The sequence below is a fragment of the Falco peregrinus genome, chromosome 4 (assembly GCF_023634155.1).
Source record: "Falco peregrinus isolate bFalPer1 chromosome 4, bFalPer1.pri, whole genome shotgun sequence".
NCBI lineage: Eukaryota > Metazoa > Chordata > Aves > Falconiformes > Falconidae > Falco > Falco peregrinus.
In genome coordinates, this window is record NC_073724.1 from 5,366,271 (window position 1) to 5,383,720 (window position 17,450).

A 17,450-nucleotide genomic window follows, 5' to 3' on the forward strand; every position below is an offset into this window, starting at 1 on the left:
GATTGTCTGATTTGTTGAAACGTTGTTGGAAATTGTTGAAAATACATTTATGAGGAGGAAAAGACTTGCATTAAGGAATCATACAACAAAATGGAAGAATTTTTTTTTACTAATGCATGTGGCTACTGTGAAGCAATCAGTTTTGCTAAAAATTCACTGCAGTGGTGTAGCCCTTCTTATTTCCATAAACACTTTAGAGCAGTAGCTTTTGCTTTTTTTTTATATTTAAACTGTTGTAAACAAGAGCCACCACTTAAAAGAAAATAGTTTAATTCAGAAGATTAGATATGAACTCCCAGTGGTGTAATTTTGGAAACAGAATGTGGTAATAATTTGCTTGGTTAGGGTTGTGTTCCCTACCGGTACTTTTGCGCTTCTTTGTTCCTTAGGTGCGTGATAAATCCTAGCACGCATACTTCTTTTGCAGTGTAAGTACTCATTTTGCAGTGTGAAACGGCTGCAAGATTAAAATTCAGTCTCTTGGACTGAAGATTTCTTTAAATTTCTGCAGTGAAGGGATGAAAGAAATAAAGATACAGAAATAAAGATAATCCTGCCTGAAAGAAATCTTGGGATGGTGACAAAAAAGTTCCAGTCTAGGAGAGTGGCTGGTAGCCTGAATGGAGCACCAGCATGTAGAGGCTTAAATTTGCAGAGATGTTATTAAACCAGACACACTGTAAGCAGAAACGTTGCTGCCACGCTCCTGTTTTTTTTCATTAAACTACTGTGTCCTGCTGTTTCAGGCAAAATATGGAGGAAAATCCCATTAATCTGCTGGAAAAATATTGATGAAAGAAGAATAGCAGACCAAACGAACAGTGGGTGAAACTTGCTAGCAATTAAGTGAACAATAGGATGAATGTTAAGGTTCAGTCAGGGCAGTTTAGTGTAAAAAGGTGTGGGAATGGTGATTTTTTTTTTTTTTTTTTTTTTTATCTCCAGATGGTTTTTTATACCATTTTTATACCTGTATTTGGATGGAAAGGTTTGCATTTCATTGGTCTCTCTCTTTTATTTTCCTTCTTTTTTTTTTTTTTTTTTTTAATAATTAAAAAAACTTGCTAAAGCATAGCAGCCTCATGCAAGAGGAGATTAATGAAAAATGAAAACTTTTAAATTGGTGCCTAAGAAAGGAGGGGTTTGTTGAAAATCTAGAGTGGCTAGTTACCATTTAAATAAGTACTAATTAAAGCATCAAAATATATTTTCGTCCATGGTAGGCTTTCCACAAACTTTGTGCCGTAACAAATCGCAACGAGTGATGTTGGGTTTCTGGATTTAGGTGTGGAGAAGCTAGAAGGCAGCAAGAGAGGTTTTGCTCTGCTTGATTTTTGGAGAGGCAAGGCTTTTTGAGAGATCACTTGGAGCAGGAGAGAAGCATTAAAGGAAGAGGAAAGGTAGGCAGTGGTGAAGTTAAAGTTGGACCAGAATTTTAGAAAAATCAGACCAAAATCCAAATTTTTTCTGGTTAATGACAGTGTTAGGAACCCAGAATTCAGTGCTGACAATGAACTGAACACTCAGCAAACCACAAATTAAGAAATTCCTTGCCTCCCTGAAAGTCTAAGCTTTGTTTACATTAGTAAGCTTCATGACTATGATTTACCAGTGGTGAATTTCAACGGAGGCTGCAGTTAAGACAGGGTGGAGGCTTTTTTTTTTTTTACTGTTCTATTTAATCTTTCTGTAATGGTGCTTTCTCTTTTTTTTTAAAAAATAATATAAAGAAAGAAAAGAAAGTTATGTCTAACCAGCCTTAGCATTCATGACCAACCACGGAGAACACCCGCTTAAGGCATTTATTTCAGAACAGGTTCTGAGATGCTGAGAGTCTTATTCAGCACAAACTTTTCTCCCACATCTGATTTACCCCAGAGAGCAAATGTCCTACAGCAATGGTTGAGAGTTCAGTTTTCCTGAGTGGTGTGGCTACAGCTATGGAAAATGTACTGTGCTCACCCAAACCATCGAGGGAGAACCCAACCGCAGGGACACCTCATCGGTTCTCTCGCAGTCTCTCTCTCATGCCTGGGCTTTTTATTCTGTCCCTTTCCCCCCAAAAAAACCAACATTTGCCCATAAAGAGTAGAAGGCAGAGATTGTTTTCTTTTCCTGATTGGGACAGCTGCATGTCCGTTCCTTCTTACTACGTGCTGTCTGCCAGAAGGGGGATGCTTTGATGCTGTAGATGCCCAGAAAAAACCCCAAAAGACACAGGAAAAGATTTCGATGTTTAATGGCATGGCTCTTTGTATGGTTAGTTGGCTGTGTTGGTCCTGAAAGCTGCGTTAAAGCTGGACAGAGAGTGTTGAAGGCATCAAAGCAGAAGTTGTCTGTGCTATCCAAGAAAAAGCAGTTCTGGAGGTGTGAGGAGCACACTTAGTTTGTGGAACGTGATGGAAACCCAAGCAGTTTGCGGGAAGGCAATGGAAGCAGAGGAGTAAGCAGAAGACAGGGGTCTGAAAAACTGGCTTGTGGGTAGATGGGAGTAGAACAGTCATTTAGGCATTTACCTTTGTTATAAATATTTGTATTTCTCACATATGGAAATAGTGAAAAAAGATGTTAGTGGGGTTCTGGTTGCAAAGGCAGTGAATGAAGTCAGGGGCAATTCCATTTTTCATATGGATAGCTCAGCACACATGTTTTGCATTAATTACCTCCATAAATTCTGTTAACCTGGCAAACAATGAAAATATCATGTTGGTGACATCACTGTATTGGAAAATAAAACTGGTTTTAGTATCTTGGTTTTCTCAACCTGACATTTGAGGAGATTTCTTATGCTATTGGCATTTTACTCCCCCAGTTTGCACCAAGATGTTTAGTCATTTGCTCTATGGGTTTATTTTGTCTGTGGAGTAGCTGTGTAAGGATCCAGGCGTTTCGTATCCCATGTGAGCTGGAGCCCTTGATTCATGGCAGTAGAGAAGAAAAGCTTGACAAAAAACCCTCTGTCAGGGCACACCTGAGTAGATGGCTTTCCACATGTAGTAATTCAGGATTCTCAGATTTTTTTTTTACAAGCCTTAACTTCTGTGCTTTAAACTTAAAAAACCAACAACACCCAAACACCAAAACTACCCAAAAGTCAACCAAAGCCAATGCAACTATATTAACTTTTAAGGGTTTTTGTTTTTCTGTGCCCCATGTGAATAATTTCTTAAAAAGTGATTTGTAGCGAGATTATTATTATTATTATTTTTTTTTTATTCTGAGTTGTGGCGTGTTGCCAGCTGGTTGACTCGGGGGGTATCACAGCTTTTTTAACAAATGAATGGTCATTTGCTGGACTTATGCTCTGATGCCTGCCTCAAAAAATTCTGTCCTCAAAGGAGTATTGATTACTTGCTGTGATTTTTTTTTTTTTTTTTTTTTTTGAGATTTCAGGACTTTGAATATATTTGAACTGCAGTACAGTTTGTAGGAACTTAGGAACTTTTAGTCGTGGGTGCTGCATGTGCCCAGGTGTCTCTTCTGGGACACTTTTTTTGGTGTCTAGAATTCTAGAAACTGTGTTGTACTGGGTTTCGAATTCTCAGTTTACTTTCAGTGAACTTGGACGCTATGGTGCAACGTGGTTTTGCCCACATTAAGTTGCTCGAAGCCTTTCCCGGGGGGGGGCTTTGTGATGCTGTGGTAGACCCCAAATCTATCAGATCTTCTGTAAAACTAGTGAGCACTGAATGTTATTTTTTTTCCCCAAGGGAGGAAGAATGCAGCAGTGAAAAGACTTCCTTGTGCAGTGTGCTTAAGGCTTTTTGAAGAAGTGCTTTATTAAAATTGAGTCATGTTTGCTGCTGAGTTTTGGTTAGACGTAGGTATATGGTGACATGTCCTGTGGGAGACCCACTTCTATTCTGGGCTAGTGAGAGGCATGGAGTGGCTGGGTTTGAGCTGGGTCTCATCCTCAATGTCTGGTATATGTGTGGTGTTTTGTGTTTTGTTTTGGTTTTTTTTCTCCTGAGAAAGGTGAACTTGGGTTTTGCAATTTCAACTCCTTTTTCACACAGTGGCCCCCGTTTTGTATTTACGTGTTTAGAGCTGCGCTTTACCGATGTCAGATTTAATGCTATAGTAGTAAAGCAGGATAAGATTTGCAGGATCTGGATCTGAATGTGATGTTCAGCAGAACAGTAATTCAGATATCCCAGGGTTTATGCCTCTTGTCGGCGGCACTGGAAAAGGACCAGTTGGAATGGGTTAAAAAAAAAAAAATGCAAAGAAGTGAAAGTGACACAGTAATTTGGAACCCATTAGGTTAATCCATTTTTAATTTTTATATCCTTGTCTTAATGAAAAGAACTGGCACATATCAACTTACAGGAAATAGCCTAATAAAAGTGAAACCTTATTAGGCCCCTTTGATAAACATTGCATTCCAGCCCACCAGTCGTATGTTTTTGCATACTTGGAAATTGAGCTTTACGCCACTTTAACGATATCAAGAGAAGTCTCGTGTTTCAAACTAATAAAATAAAAAAAAAAAAAGAAAGAAAATCTGTTTTGTCTGTGTTCATCCATGAGAATGGATGGGCAGTTGTCAGCATTACTCAGACAGGTACTCCGAGAAAAAGCAGCGCAGAGATTTGTCACCTCACTCCTATGAAAAGAGCTGCGAGTTCCTATGTCATCGTCGGTGCAGGAGCGGCTTGTCTTGGTTTTCTCTTTCCAGTAGCCAGAACAGCTTCTGCAAGGTGCCAGGGCCGGTGGGAGCGCGCCTGCACGCCCGCGTCGGCTCGATGGAGATTGATGAGGGGGGAAGGGGAAAGCGTCGCATGCGCCGCCTTGCCTTAGCTGTCACCTGCAGTCCCCCCGCAACGGGATGGGGGAGATCGGCTTTTGGCATTATGGGAGCGCTCCTAAGGTTTCTAGCAGCAAAATGTTTGCTTGCTTTCAGTGCCCCTTTGAAATAAGTTCCAGTTTTGCCTGCTAAGGAACAGTATCGTTCTGTGGTTTTGCTCTCGGGAACCTCTCACGTGAGGCTTTTATTTTTGGAACCGATCACCCTGTCCGTCCAGGAGACTTGGGATAGCGGCGTCCCTTTTGCGCGTGCAGGCTCCGTACCGAGCGAAAGGAGGAAGGCTGCTGGAGAGCTGCTGCTTGGCGTCGAGCGCAGGTGATGGGCTGAGGCACGCAGGGCAGTGGCTGCACGGGGGCACGGGAGCGCAGCCGATCCCTAGCAGTGTCACAATTCATGCTGCACGCAGGGAGAGGGCTGCTGTGTGACCACAGAGCCTCCCTGACTGCCTCTGGTTTTGCAGTTTACAATCCCTGAGTATATTTATAGGCAGTCCTGCACTGCTTATCGCTGTCCTGTGTTCCCTTGCTCGTGGCAGCCTCTTGAGGGAAACTTGCAGTGAGGTTCCTGCTTTGGCTGCTTCAGTATCCAGCTGCAGGAGAACCAGAGGTATCTAAATCTGGCTGCAGATGCTTTTGGAGAGTGTTTGATGAGGAGAGTAAAATCAGGGAGGAAAATTAAACACTTCCGCTTCAAAAGCTGGGGTAACTGCCGTTAAAACAGAATTTGCCAAATAATCCAGATTGATGTGGGAACCTTCTGTGTTCTATAGGAGCAACGATGTGTAGGGTAACTTGACATGTATTGCTAGTCTTTTGTCTTTTCAGCTGAGACTTGTGATGCCATTTCCTAATTTTGGAAACTGTTATTTACAGTACGTTTAAATGAAAATGATGGAGGCTTGGGCTATCCAGTCATCTTTTGTGAAGATTCCTGTGTTTAGTATCAGACAACTGTCTTTGAATTCATTTTGGTTTTTCCTTGTTTGTTCATCTCTTGCCCCAACCCTGGTGGAGCTCTTCAGTCAGCAATTTAACCACAGATTGAACATGAGAGTTGCCAAATTTGGAACGTTCTGCACAAAATCACATTTGTATCGTACAGTACAAAGACACAGGCAAGGAGGGTTGAAAGTGCAGACCTCACAGCGCTGTGCCTCTCGAAGGACTGTGGTCTGGCTTTGAGCTGTAGCAGAAATCTCACTGAGAAATCTCACATTTGGAAAGGAGTTTGTGTCGTAAATGGGCCAAACTTTGTTGTAGCTTAGTGTCGCTTTGCTTCCTGGGGTGTCCCAGGCTGGAGGGAGACAAAACCATAAAAGCGGAGCTAGTAGATGGGGACGCAGAAGATCTCTTACGCTAAGGTTGTTTTCTTCTGAGAATAATAAACTTCTTCACTACAATATTTGATGGGAAGCGCAGGACCGTAAAATCACAAGAAACAAACAGTAAATTAGGCCTCAAGTCTGCTGCTTTAAACCAGGCTTCACTGTGGGACACCCTTCGTGAGGAGAGTATTGCACGTGTTAGCACCGCTTCACGGGGTGCTTTCCTACCTACCGATGTTACTGATATGTTGTCCTTCCCGAAGATTTTGTGGTCTACCTTACAAATTTCAGCACGATTCCAGCAACACCAACAAGATAGCTGATCCTAGTTGGCGTTGCACCTAGCCTTGGAATAAACCAAAGGCACAAAGGTGATCTGCTGCTGCTCTTACTTCACTTTTACCACTGCTGAGGGATCGGAGAGTTGAGAAAATTCGAATCTGTACTCGTAGGTAGATGAAAATCCAGGTGCAAATCCCCTTTGCTGGGGAGAGGCCACCATTCTAAAATTGCACACCGGGGTTTGTGCTGACTCCGCTCTGTCCCACCCCAAACCCAAGTTCTGGCTGTCTTCCTGCCGCAAAGGATTTTCTTTGCTGCTCAGGATTATATGACACATTTCAATTATGGGCATTCACCATTTTTTTTTTTTTTTATACAATTTTAATTTTTGGTTGCATAGCAAACAATTTTCCCCATTTGTTGGCACTTTTTTAATAACCAGCTGGTGTATTTCTAAACTGACAGTTTGATGCCAAAGAGGAAAAGACAAAACAGTGGTGGTTTCTTGTTCTTGGCTTTTTTAAAAAAACCTTTAATTGGAAAATGTAAATTAGATGAAGAAAAAATATTGTATATGTTTTACCTCATTGGCTGTTGCTCTCTCTTTTCTTTGTAAAGAATATGAGCTGGAAATGCTTTCTAGGGGTGAAGTTATTTGTAAGTGTTTCTTTAGATATTGCAAGTTGCCTTCTAGCAGGTTTTCCTCGCTGCTTCCTAGGCAGTGAGGGGGATCCTCGGAGTGGTTCTACCTGGCACAGAATTTACTTGTTTGTTTTTTTTACTGGAGGGCAGAGGTGTATTTATACTGCGTTCGGTCTGTGGTAGCAGTCATTATTCAACATGTTTCTGGAAATGCCGCTGCTTTCTACCTATATTCAGGTATCGTGTTAGTTTTACAGTTATCTTTCTATCACTGACGTGAGCCCTGATGAACCTGCTGCCGGTGAGCCTCGCAGCGGGTCCTCCCTCCACCATCATGCTCAAGCTGGAAGGGATTTCTGGTAGCGTGAGGGGCCCGTGCGACAAATTCCACCCAAGCCTTCGTGCACCTTCTGCCTGATGCCAGCAAAAGGAGAGCAAGCAAGCTTTGCATTTCATGTCCACATCCCTGCTCCGGTTGCTGGAAGGAGATTCACCTTTACCCCCTGGCAGAAATGCACGTTGAGGGAAGTAATAAGGCTTTCCCTCGCAGTGGTGGGGAGGGAGGGCCGGAGGAGTTAGGTAGGAGAGACCTAAAAAGAGAACGTGTTCTTAATCGGCATTTTGCTGGTATGCTGCCACTTGGCAGAGCTAGCTACGGTGTACAGCGTGGGGAGCGAGGCTGTTGTACGCAAGGGCCAAGCTGCTGACATTCAGAGCCAGAAGTGATGGTTGCTCCATTTGTTCAGCACTGCAGTATTTTTAATAGCAGTAGCTTCTCCCTCGTACTTACCGCTAGTTTTAAAGCAAGTTAGTTACATGATGGGAACCAGTGCAGGACACTGAGGTTATTAGACAGCACTTTCTTTCTTTCTTTCAAGTTGTTTTATGAGAACTCCTCTGTGTCTCCTTAGCATAACCACTGATCCTTTTCAAGGCATTGTGTAGGAAAGAATCATCAATAGCAACAAAACTGTTCAGCTAGTTTAAGAGTTACCCTTAGTAACCGGCTGGTCAACCTCAAAGATGTCTGTAAGAGCTAGCTGAATGATGCTCACACAGTTTTGCAGGAGGAGGAGATACAAGGAGAGCAAATGAGTTGTGTGAGAAACAGATAAGCTTCAGAAGGAGCCTGGAAATGCTGATTCTCTTTCATGTGGCTTGACTTGTAAAACTACCTCCTCACTCTCTTCTGGAAAGTGATAATAGGGAGGAAGAGGAGTTATGAGGTTTATTTTTGGGATATAATATGCCAACCTTTCCACTTCTTGTGTTCCTCAGTACCTCATTTAAGAAGGTGGGAGCTGTGGGTACTCAGCCTCCCAAGTCAGGACCGTATCTGACCTGTGGTTACGATGCCTTGCACAACCAATGCTCTTCGCTGGGCCAGGTGCTCTGGTACCTGCTAGTTATGCTTGCAACGAAAGAAAATATATTGCCGCACAAAATAGCTTGACCTCTTTTTTTTGTTTTTGCTTTTTCTTAAGTTGTATAATTCCCTTCATGCTCGTGCAGCTGGAGGCATGCACCTTGCACGGGACAGTGGCACGAGAGAGGTTAGAGCTCTCTGCTCTTCAGTTCCCTCTTTCATCTGGTAAATACCTGGCTATAGGTATTCGTAGTACATTTAAGTGTTGGCTTTCATCTCACTTTAATTGTATGTGGAAAAACACGAGGGTCACACAGAGATATGCCTGCTGCTGATCTGACTGAATATATCTTTGTGATACACTTCATGAATTGGTCAGGCCAGTTTTGTGACCAAGTGTTGCCTTTTGCCATGCTAGAAGATATATCAGGGTTGAAAACAGTTGGAATGAGTCGCTGTATGAATCATGGGCTTGTGTAAAGTTTTATTTTTTACTCTCTACTGCTGCAAATCCATGCAAAAAAATTCAGACAACTATCTAATCTGTTTTTTACGTATTTCTTCAGTCTTTTGTGTAGGGAAATGCCATTTTCTCCTTCAGTTTCCAGATTAATGTGTAATGTTAGGACGTACAATGACAAAACATAACCCCAGCCTTCCCTGTTGATTTTGTCTGGGACCATTATCATGGCAGCCTGTAAGTTCTGTATGAGTTGTTTGCTCTCTGTGGAGGTGTGCAGTGCTCTCTGGAAGTCACAGGGAAAACGAGTGTCATAGAAGCTTTTTTTTAGGGAGAGGGAGGTGCTTTTTTCAGGTGACTACCTGAAAGGAAACACGCTTTGCATTTTAGATACTATTAAAAAACAAGTACACTTTTGGTGAAAAGTGTTAGGTTTTTTCTCCTCCAGTTTTTTAGTAGAGAGAAAGTACTGTATGTATGAGCTTCAGTTGGGTTCTAAACAGTTGCAGCACTCGGGCAGTCTGCTCTGTGTTTCTGCTTGCCTGTAATATAATTCTTACTAAACAAAGGGTGAAGGCATCCAGGCAAAGTGACAGTTATCTAGAGGGTCAGTATTATATTTTCTTTCTGTGTGGTTTTTTTTTTTTTTTCCCCCTCCCCTGGTCTTTTATTTCTTGGTATTCCCCTCTCCCCCCCGCCCCCCCCCCCCCCCCCCCAAAAAAAAAAGGGGGGGGGGGGAGGGGGCGGGCTTTATTATCACTGAGGACCATGTGGCTAGACAGGTGAAGGAACTGAAGGTTTTTGGAACTTGCTTTGCTAGATATTGAATACTTACTTGACATGACATGCTTTGTTCATTCTTGCACAAATGAAAACGGAGGAAGTCGAAAACTGGGCAGTATGAAAGCATATAAAAAAGTGTAGCACAAAACTACTTTCTTAATAAAGTGACAAGCCTGGAACATAGCTTTGCTTTGATTGATTTATTTATTTGGTCACTAATGGGAGCATTCATACCACTCTTTTTAGGTACCTGCTTGCATTCTCTGATTTGCATCTGAAGTGTAAGCCTACTGTAGTCAGTGTTGAAACTTCCCCTTTGGATTTCTAAAACGTAGTGAAATGTATATGAGCATGGAAAAGCCATTTGCCTAGTGGTGCCAGTTTGCAGGAGGTGAGGAAGATAAGGTGGGTGGAATGAAGGAGAGAGGTTGAAAAAAATATTCTTGCTGTGGTAGATTTGATCCCAGTTGATTGCAGCACATGTTGCCCCATGGGTGTCCTGGGGCACGCGTGGCTTGGGCTGAATATTTAATTGCCTCCCCCCCCCCCCCCGCTCTATTGCAATGCCTGTGAGTGCTTCTTCTAGAAGTAGTGGGTAACCTGGTAAGTGTGCAGTAGGGAGCTGACTGTCATGGTGGTGGCACGGAGAGATGGGGACGGTGATGCTGAAGGCTGCCCTGCACCTCGGGGGCACGCTGTAACTGCTGGGCTGCTTGGCAGGTCCAGGGAGGGAAAGTACCACCAGGTCCTGTGTCTGTTGCCCGTTTATTTTTTCCAGATGAGACTGATGAATTTGGGGTGAATTCATAAATTTCAGAGTGGCTGCAATTGTGTTTTCAAGAAGCTCGTTCTTAAAGAATAGATCTTTTACTTAAGCTTACTCCTGAGTGATTTGCCTTAGTAACTTACTGCCAAGTAACTTACCTCAAAAGCCATACTTCCTTCACCACCATGTATTGCAACAGACATATCTGTCTTCTCCCAGGAGATTCATCATCTGTGGGAATGTGTAGTCGCAAAAGCAAGACGTGCACTTTTTCCTTTAGTATTTTTGTTAGTGTTTCCTTTTTATAGATGAAAACCTTGCTTCAGAATAGCCTGCCTAGGGCCCTGTGCACTCAGTAAAGGGCTGACTGATTTTTCTTTGTGTAGCTGATTGAGAATTTAATTATTGATAAACCCAGAGCTAAGAAATGTAGAATACTGCATTATGTTCTTTCCCTAAGATTGGTAAAGATATTTTTATTTATTGATGTAGGGAAAAGTTCAAAACACCTCTGTTTTCTTTTAAAGGGGTGTATAACTGCGGGGGGAAACGTTTTTCCTCACGTAGGTGGCAGAGCAGCACATTCGTGGTGGTATCGCACTGCGTATGTACACATACACGGCACAAATGCAGTTGCACACAAATGTGTCTATTGATGGTTGTTTATAACATGGCCTGATTTCTGATACTGTGTGCTTGGTTTTCCCTACCACGTCTCCTCCCGTACATCCCAATAACAGGAAAAAATAATGCTTTCATAGCTCTTATTTTGTAAGTGATGTCCAAAATTAAATGGCAATTAACAGGAGAATGAGGAAATAATACAAATAACTTAGCAGATTCCTAGATAATTAATTTCCCTCGTTTTTCCCCTTCTTAGTCCCATTCTTTTACTTTCTTGGAGCACGGATACCCAGACCGTTTGCCCTGGGAGCAGTGACAACCCCAGGAGCTGCAGTGGCTCAGATTGCTACAGTGGCCACCTATAACAGAGGTGTTAAATCTCATCATATGCAAGGGAATTTTATTTCTTTTCTTATTGTCAGTAATTTCCATATTGAAGGGGGGAAAAAAAAAAAAAGTGGTTGGGGCAGAAGCCCAAACTGCAGCTAATAAATATTGATGGTGCAGAGATTGGTGCAGCTGGGAGAGGGTGGTGATGTTGTGGTAGTTTGTATCTATAGAGAGCCTGTTTATTTTTTTTGTATGATACTTTGTATCAATTCACCTGTTCTACTTCATGTTAAGAAAGAAATGTTTATGTAGGGAACTTTGTGATGAAGCACTTGGAAACTGTACGGCCAGGGCAAGGGACAGAATTTATTTTGGTGCTTGTAAAAAGCAAATGAATAAATACCAAAGAGGTATATCCTTTCATTTGTATTTGTTTATTGATTTTTAAATACCTGTCATGTTTTAAAATGGGTATAAAACCCACTGTGGTTTGTTTGACTGGAAAATGTCTGTGTCGCACTGTTTACAAATAAAATCGTCCTTGTTACTCTGAAAATTGTTGTATGCCTTTCAAAAGAAAAAATAATAGCAAGATTAGCAATGATTTGATGGCTCTCTTTAAAACTAGCTTTGTCTGAACTTGTAACATTGTAAATAATTACTTTTGTATCTAATGTGTTACACATGACATTTAGGAAACACTACTGCAAGACAATTTGAGAACAAATCTGATCAGAAGGAAGCAAGCACTGCAGGAAAGACTTTAATCAGCATTCATTATTTATTCCTGTATTCTGAGAAAATTATATATGCCAAATACAGGCCTTTAATCAAATAATGATTAAAATAATTCAGATCTCACCTATGTAGTTAGATGCATTGACCCAAATTTCAGGCATCCAAGGGGAAAACGCTGTAGTTTGTGCAGCTGATGGAAGCGCTCTGTTCCCACCCCCTGCTGTAATTAATTTGGCCAGCCGTCCACTGTTTGTTTTTTGTCACTTTTCTTGTTTTGAAAAGTTCCCCCATCCGCTGTTCATACCGTGTTTTAAGATAAACAAGATGATCCTTTTCATTTGTCTGTCTCTTTCTTCTTTGTAGCTAGCTGCCAGGCCACCTGAACAAATCAACTGCTCGCAAGGTCCCCAAATAAACACATTTTTCGGTACGGGTAACTGAGGTTAACTGGACAGAGGCAAATGAAACTCATTCCTCTTCATTTTGTCTTCTTTTGTAGTTAATCTGCTGGATTCAAAAACAATTCAAGGGGAGCTGGGCTGGATCTCCTACCCATCACATGGGGTGAGTTCACTAGACTGTGAAATGGAAAAGTGCTGCTACAGACCAATGTGCTATTTAACCATTTTTTCCTCTTCAGAGGACACCGTGCAATAGCGCCGGTTCTTTGGAGCTTCAAAAATAGTCTGCTCTACACTTGCAATATATAGCTTATATAGCTCTGGTGCCTTCTCCTTAGAACGTACGTGGCACTGCATATAATCCCTAGGAAGAGTTCAGTTTTATTGGAGAAAATGAAAGCAAAAGGTGCATGAAACAAATAAACAAAAATAGTCCTGTTTAGTGACTTTCCTTCTTTTGTTGCAATGTGTATTTTTAAAAGATATCATGGGACTGTTTTGTGGTATTACTTGCTAATTTATTCAGATGGAAGTAGTGGAAGGTGAAAAATGTGTAGACGTAAGCAGTACTTACAAATTTTGTGCTGAATTGTTCAACTACTGTTACTTAGGAGTTAAAATATTGCTAAAGAAATGGTTAAATAATGTTCTTGAGGGTTGTGGGTTTTTTTTGTTTTTTGTTTACCTTGCATCCAGATCTAATGAAACTAAACATTCTATTTGGAGAAGTAGAAATGCAGTTAAGAGCACCTGTGCTTTTAAAGTTGCTGACTCCATCAGTTTTGAGATGGCATTTGCCACCAGTCTCTTGAAAATGGTTGATGACTTAACATCAGTGCACGGCTGTGTGTGGTGCTGATATCTGGTCGCTCCCCGACTTCTTGTCTCTGTGGAATGTGTGTGTGTGTGCCAGAACAAGCCATTACTCTCTTTTGACACTGCACAGCACAGATGTGCAAGGAGAAACTTGCACTCCTGCATCCTGTCCCCGCAAACAAACCCACCCAGAACACTGGGCAGGCTGAAGCCCTGGCGCTTCCCTGGCCCTCAGAGCCGCTGTGCCATCGGGTCTGCTGCCAGAAGGCACTTGGAGACCTGTGGCTCCTTCTCTTGCTGTCCTCTCACTTGTGCCTGCCCTTAAGGTGCTTTTCCTTCCTTCCTCTGTGGCAGACTTATTTTGGTTTTCTACTGTTAGGATTACAATTTCTAGAAGTTTTCATGCGTGTCTCTGCCTGTGTCTTCAACCCAATGAGTAAACCTCTGCCAGAGAGCACTGCCGCTGCGAACTCCTTGGGGAATCAAAACTGTAGTTTTGATGAGGGTGAGGAGTTGCTAGCTAAGAGTCCAGCAACTGTCCTTTTCCCATACCAATGGTGTCCTGAATTCTCAGCGTTGGCAGGTGTCTGCCTGGTAGTTTGTAGGATCATGAACGTCCGATTCTTGACTCTTCTGTGCCTTTGGGCAAGGTGGAACTTCACCTTTATCGCTTTTACAGAGATCAGTGGTAACAATACTTTTGCATCTCTGCCTTACAGGATTCAGTTGTTAATATTAAGTAGTGCTTTCTTGATATTAAGTGTTATGCAGGTGTTCAGCAGTATTTAAGGATTAAGGCTTGGTTTTGGTGGGGTTTTTTTGATTGTTTTTCTTTTTTTTTTTTTAGTTTACACATGGATCTTTTTCTGTGTTTCTGAGCAAATCGTTCCATTCTCATGGGGAAGAAGTGGGAAGAGGGTTCATGTTTCTTTCTAGTGTGGTTCCCGCTGACTTTTCCCAATAAGAGACCTCTATAAACAGGATGTCCAAGAGGGAACTCTCCAGCAATTTCTAGCTCACCAGGTTTTTTGTCTTCACTTGCATTTTTTCTTTTCTTTTTTTTTTTTTGCAAAGCTTTTTTTTTTTTTTTTCCTTCCCATCTGCTGTGCCCTCCTCTGCTTTACTCTTCTGCTCTGTTCATCTCCTTGCAGCTGTGCAGATCTGCTGTTCTGCTCCCTGCAGCTGTGTGTCTCTTGCCTTGGATTCCTAAAGCAGTTGGTAGGGAATGATGCAGGGTATCTTGGGGGCTATAAGAAAAACAGATGTGCTACATTACCCCACCAAAAAGGGCCCCCAAATCTCCCCAAGCAATTTTATTAGCTTCTGCAAGTTTTTGTCAGGTAAATCCAGCACAACTTGTTTGTGTGTGTCTGTGCGTGCTGTTCCTATTTACTGTAGTATCCACAGATACTGAAGCCAAAGTAAATCATGGAATTGTACTGATGTTCTTACAAGTTAATGAAATTCTTAATTAAAAATTGCATGGTAGTGTAAATTAATGTAGATCATGTACTGTGAGTGTTTTTGTAAGAGAACTGAGACTCTGAACTGTAGCCTTCAAAATACTGTGAAATTTTAAGCTTACATAGTGAAACATGAATATAAAGTATAGAAATAGTAACATTTATTCTATCTGAATTGGCATTTTGCTGTAAAATGATGACAACTTGAACATCATGTGAAAGTGATGCCTTCTTTTTACAGCCCTTTATTTATAGTCAATTAATTAAACCTGGTAAATATGGCTGCATCTGTCTCTGAGCTAACTAAAATATGAACTTAAACTTTAGTGGAAAAACATTATAATAAAGATGTCACATCATATTGAAAGATTGCTAATAGCATAGTGGTGATTTACAAGGTAAAGCTAATAGAGCTACACTTGAGGCTGTGATTCACGAATGAGAGTATTGGTGGTGTGCCAGTTCTTCTCCAGCATGTAGCAGTGTTCTCATCTGAAGCCATAAATGTCAGTATGCTGAGGCCGGTGACTTACCAAATTTTTAAAAATAATTTAGCCAATGTGTTTAATAAACCTCTTAAGAGGTTAATAATTTTGTCTTATCGATACCTGATATTGATTGATTTTCTGGCAAAATGACCCAAATGGATTGGCTGTCACTTTCAGCATTCAGCGGTTCTTTCTTCTGTTAAGTCTGCCTTGACTTGGGCACGTATAATAACAGCTTTCCAGAAATTCCTGAATATTCATGTTAAGATTTATAGCTCATTTGTGTTCCAAGATTTCTGTGTCCCACGTAAGAACACTCTAATGGCAGTGTATTAGACCATGGTTAATAATATCACCCTGTAAGAATGTGATCTCTCCTTGAATGATCCCACACAGCCACAGCCTCGGCGCCAGTAACACTGAATCTGGTCAAGCTCATTAAAATCCCCTAAGTACAAAACATCGGCCCCTCTAGATAGCAAGGCAACAGAATTAAAAAATATAATAGCGGGCTTTGCTGATGCTGGAGCATGATTGGCAGCAGCCACAAGGCCTGTATCCTGTACTACCATCCCCAGCACCTGCCTAGGCAACCTTTTTGTAATGCCAATCAGTCAAATACCAGTTCCATTTCTATAGGTTTCATTAAAGGAGAAAGAAAGAAGAGCTACTTAGTCTGTGCAGAGTATATTATTGATATGCTGATTAAGCATAACGCAAGTGATCATTAACTGCAATTCACATAAATTACAGCAGCACAGATGTGGGGGTTGGGAGGATAAAAAAGCAAGTCACTTTAATAATATACAATAGAAATGCGATGGATAATTCATACAGGACAAAAAGAGTACAGCCTAAATCCCGCTCTGCATATTCATGCGAGTAGTTGTATTGGTTTCAGCGTAATTTTTTTAGTAAGAGATGTATCTAATTTGACTCCTGCTTCGCAATCTTTGGGAATTTTGAGGGAAAGAAATAAATAAATTGTGTCATAATCGCAGTACGTTGTTTTGCAGTCACCCAACTTGTGACTTGATCTTTACATGCTTACTACTTATATTTGTGGACTTGAAACTTTTGGGCGCTATTTCTTTTAGGTAGTTTGTAGAAAATTAAGAGAAATCATGCTTATCTTGTTTTGCTTGTAACTAGAGAAAAGAGTGCTCTGGCATTTATTACTGTCATGTAATAGATAATTGTAAAAAAAAAAAAAACCCAACCAAGCCAAAATACCCAACAAAAATCCCAACCACAGCATGTTCTGTACGTGATCAAAGTTAGTAAACTGTGGGCAGAACTTTAAAATGCCATTTGGGAAATAAAGACATTATCTTTGATTGTGAGAGCTTTCTAGGTCCCTGAATTTCTTCAGAAACATCTGACTTCTTTGAGAGCTGGCTAGGCTCAGTAACTTAAACTTTTGGGCACATATTTGAGCTGCCACCTGTACACTTGAAATGCTTTGAAAACCTGGTGTAAATAACTTTGCTTTTTTTCTTAGTGATCGCTCCCGTGATCATTTGAACAAAGCAAGCTGATCGTCTCAGTAATGGAAACTGGTTTTGTGAGTATTAGAGAAGGGCAACATTCCCTGCTTCTGTAATAGTGCTGTGCTAGGAAGGCTAAAGCATGCGTGACTGCAATTAATGACAGCTTTTTCCATCAACCAAAATTGGGTTAGAATCCAAAGATCCAACTGAAAATGAGGAAAATGCCTCCTTTCTTATATTTCAAAGGCCTGAAAGTAGTTTGTCACGTTAGACTGTATTACTGCCCACCCATGACAGTGGCAGTCTCCCTGGCTGCGTTTGTTCTGGTTTCAATAGTCGGCTCATGTGTGGCACCGTAAAAACATTTTGGGCTCCCCCCCAGGATATCATGAACACAGTGACTGCAGAAGAGTATGACTAAAATAAGTGTTTGGATATCCCTTGTGACTAGATGAAGGTAGAGGAGAACTTGTGCAGTTACATTTTGCCTGTGATTAAGGTGCACTCAAACTGCTTTCAAGAATCGGGTATCCAGGCTGCTGTGAACGGGAAGTTCATCTGTTTATATGGAAGATATTTTCAAGTTTTTCCACAAGCGGTGGAAATAATGAGGTTTGTTTTCCTGCAGCTTTGTGTCTTGCGGTTAATTGTATCCTGTGACTGAAGTTTT

The 17,450-nt window shown here is 41.3% G+C and overlaps 1 protein-coding gene across 2 annotated transcripts in view; it reads left to right on the forward strand.

Annotated features, from left to right (window-relative positions):
* Nucleotides 1-17,450, forward strand: part of EPHA3 (EPH receptor A3) — a 231,260-nt gene that overhangs the window by 5,879 nt on the left and 207,931 nt on the right. For both annotated transcript variants that reach the window (XM_055802903.1, XM_055802904.1), the window contains exon 2: nucleotides 12,622-12,686. In XM_055802903.1, the coding sequence (XP_055658878.1) occupies nucleotides 12,622-12,686 (65 nt within the window). The remainder of the gene's footprint in view (nucleotides 1-12,621; nucleotides 12,687-17,450) is intronic.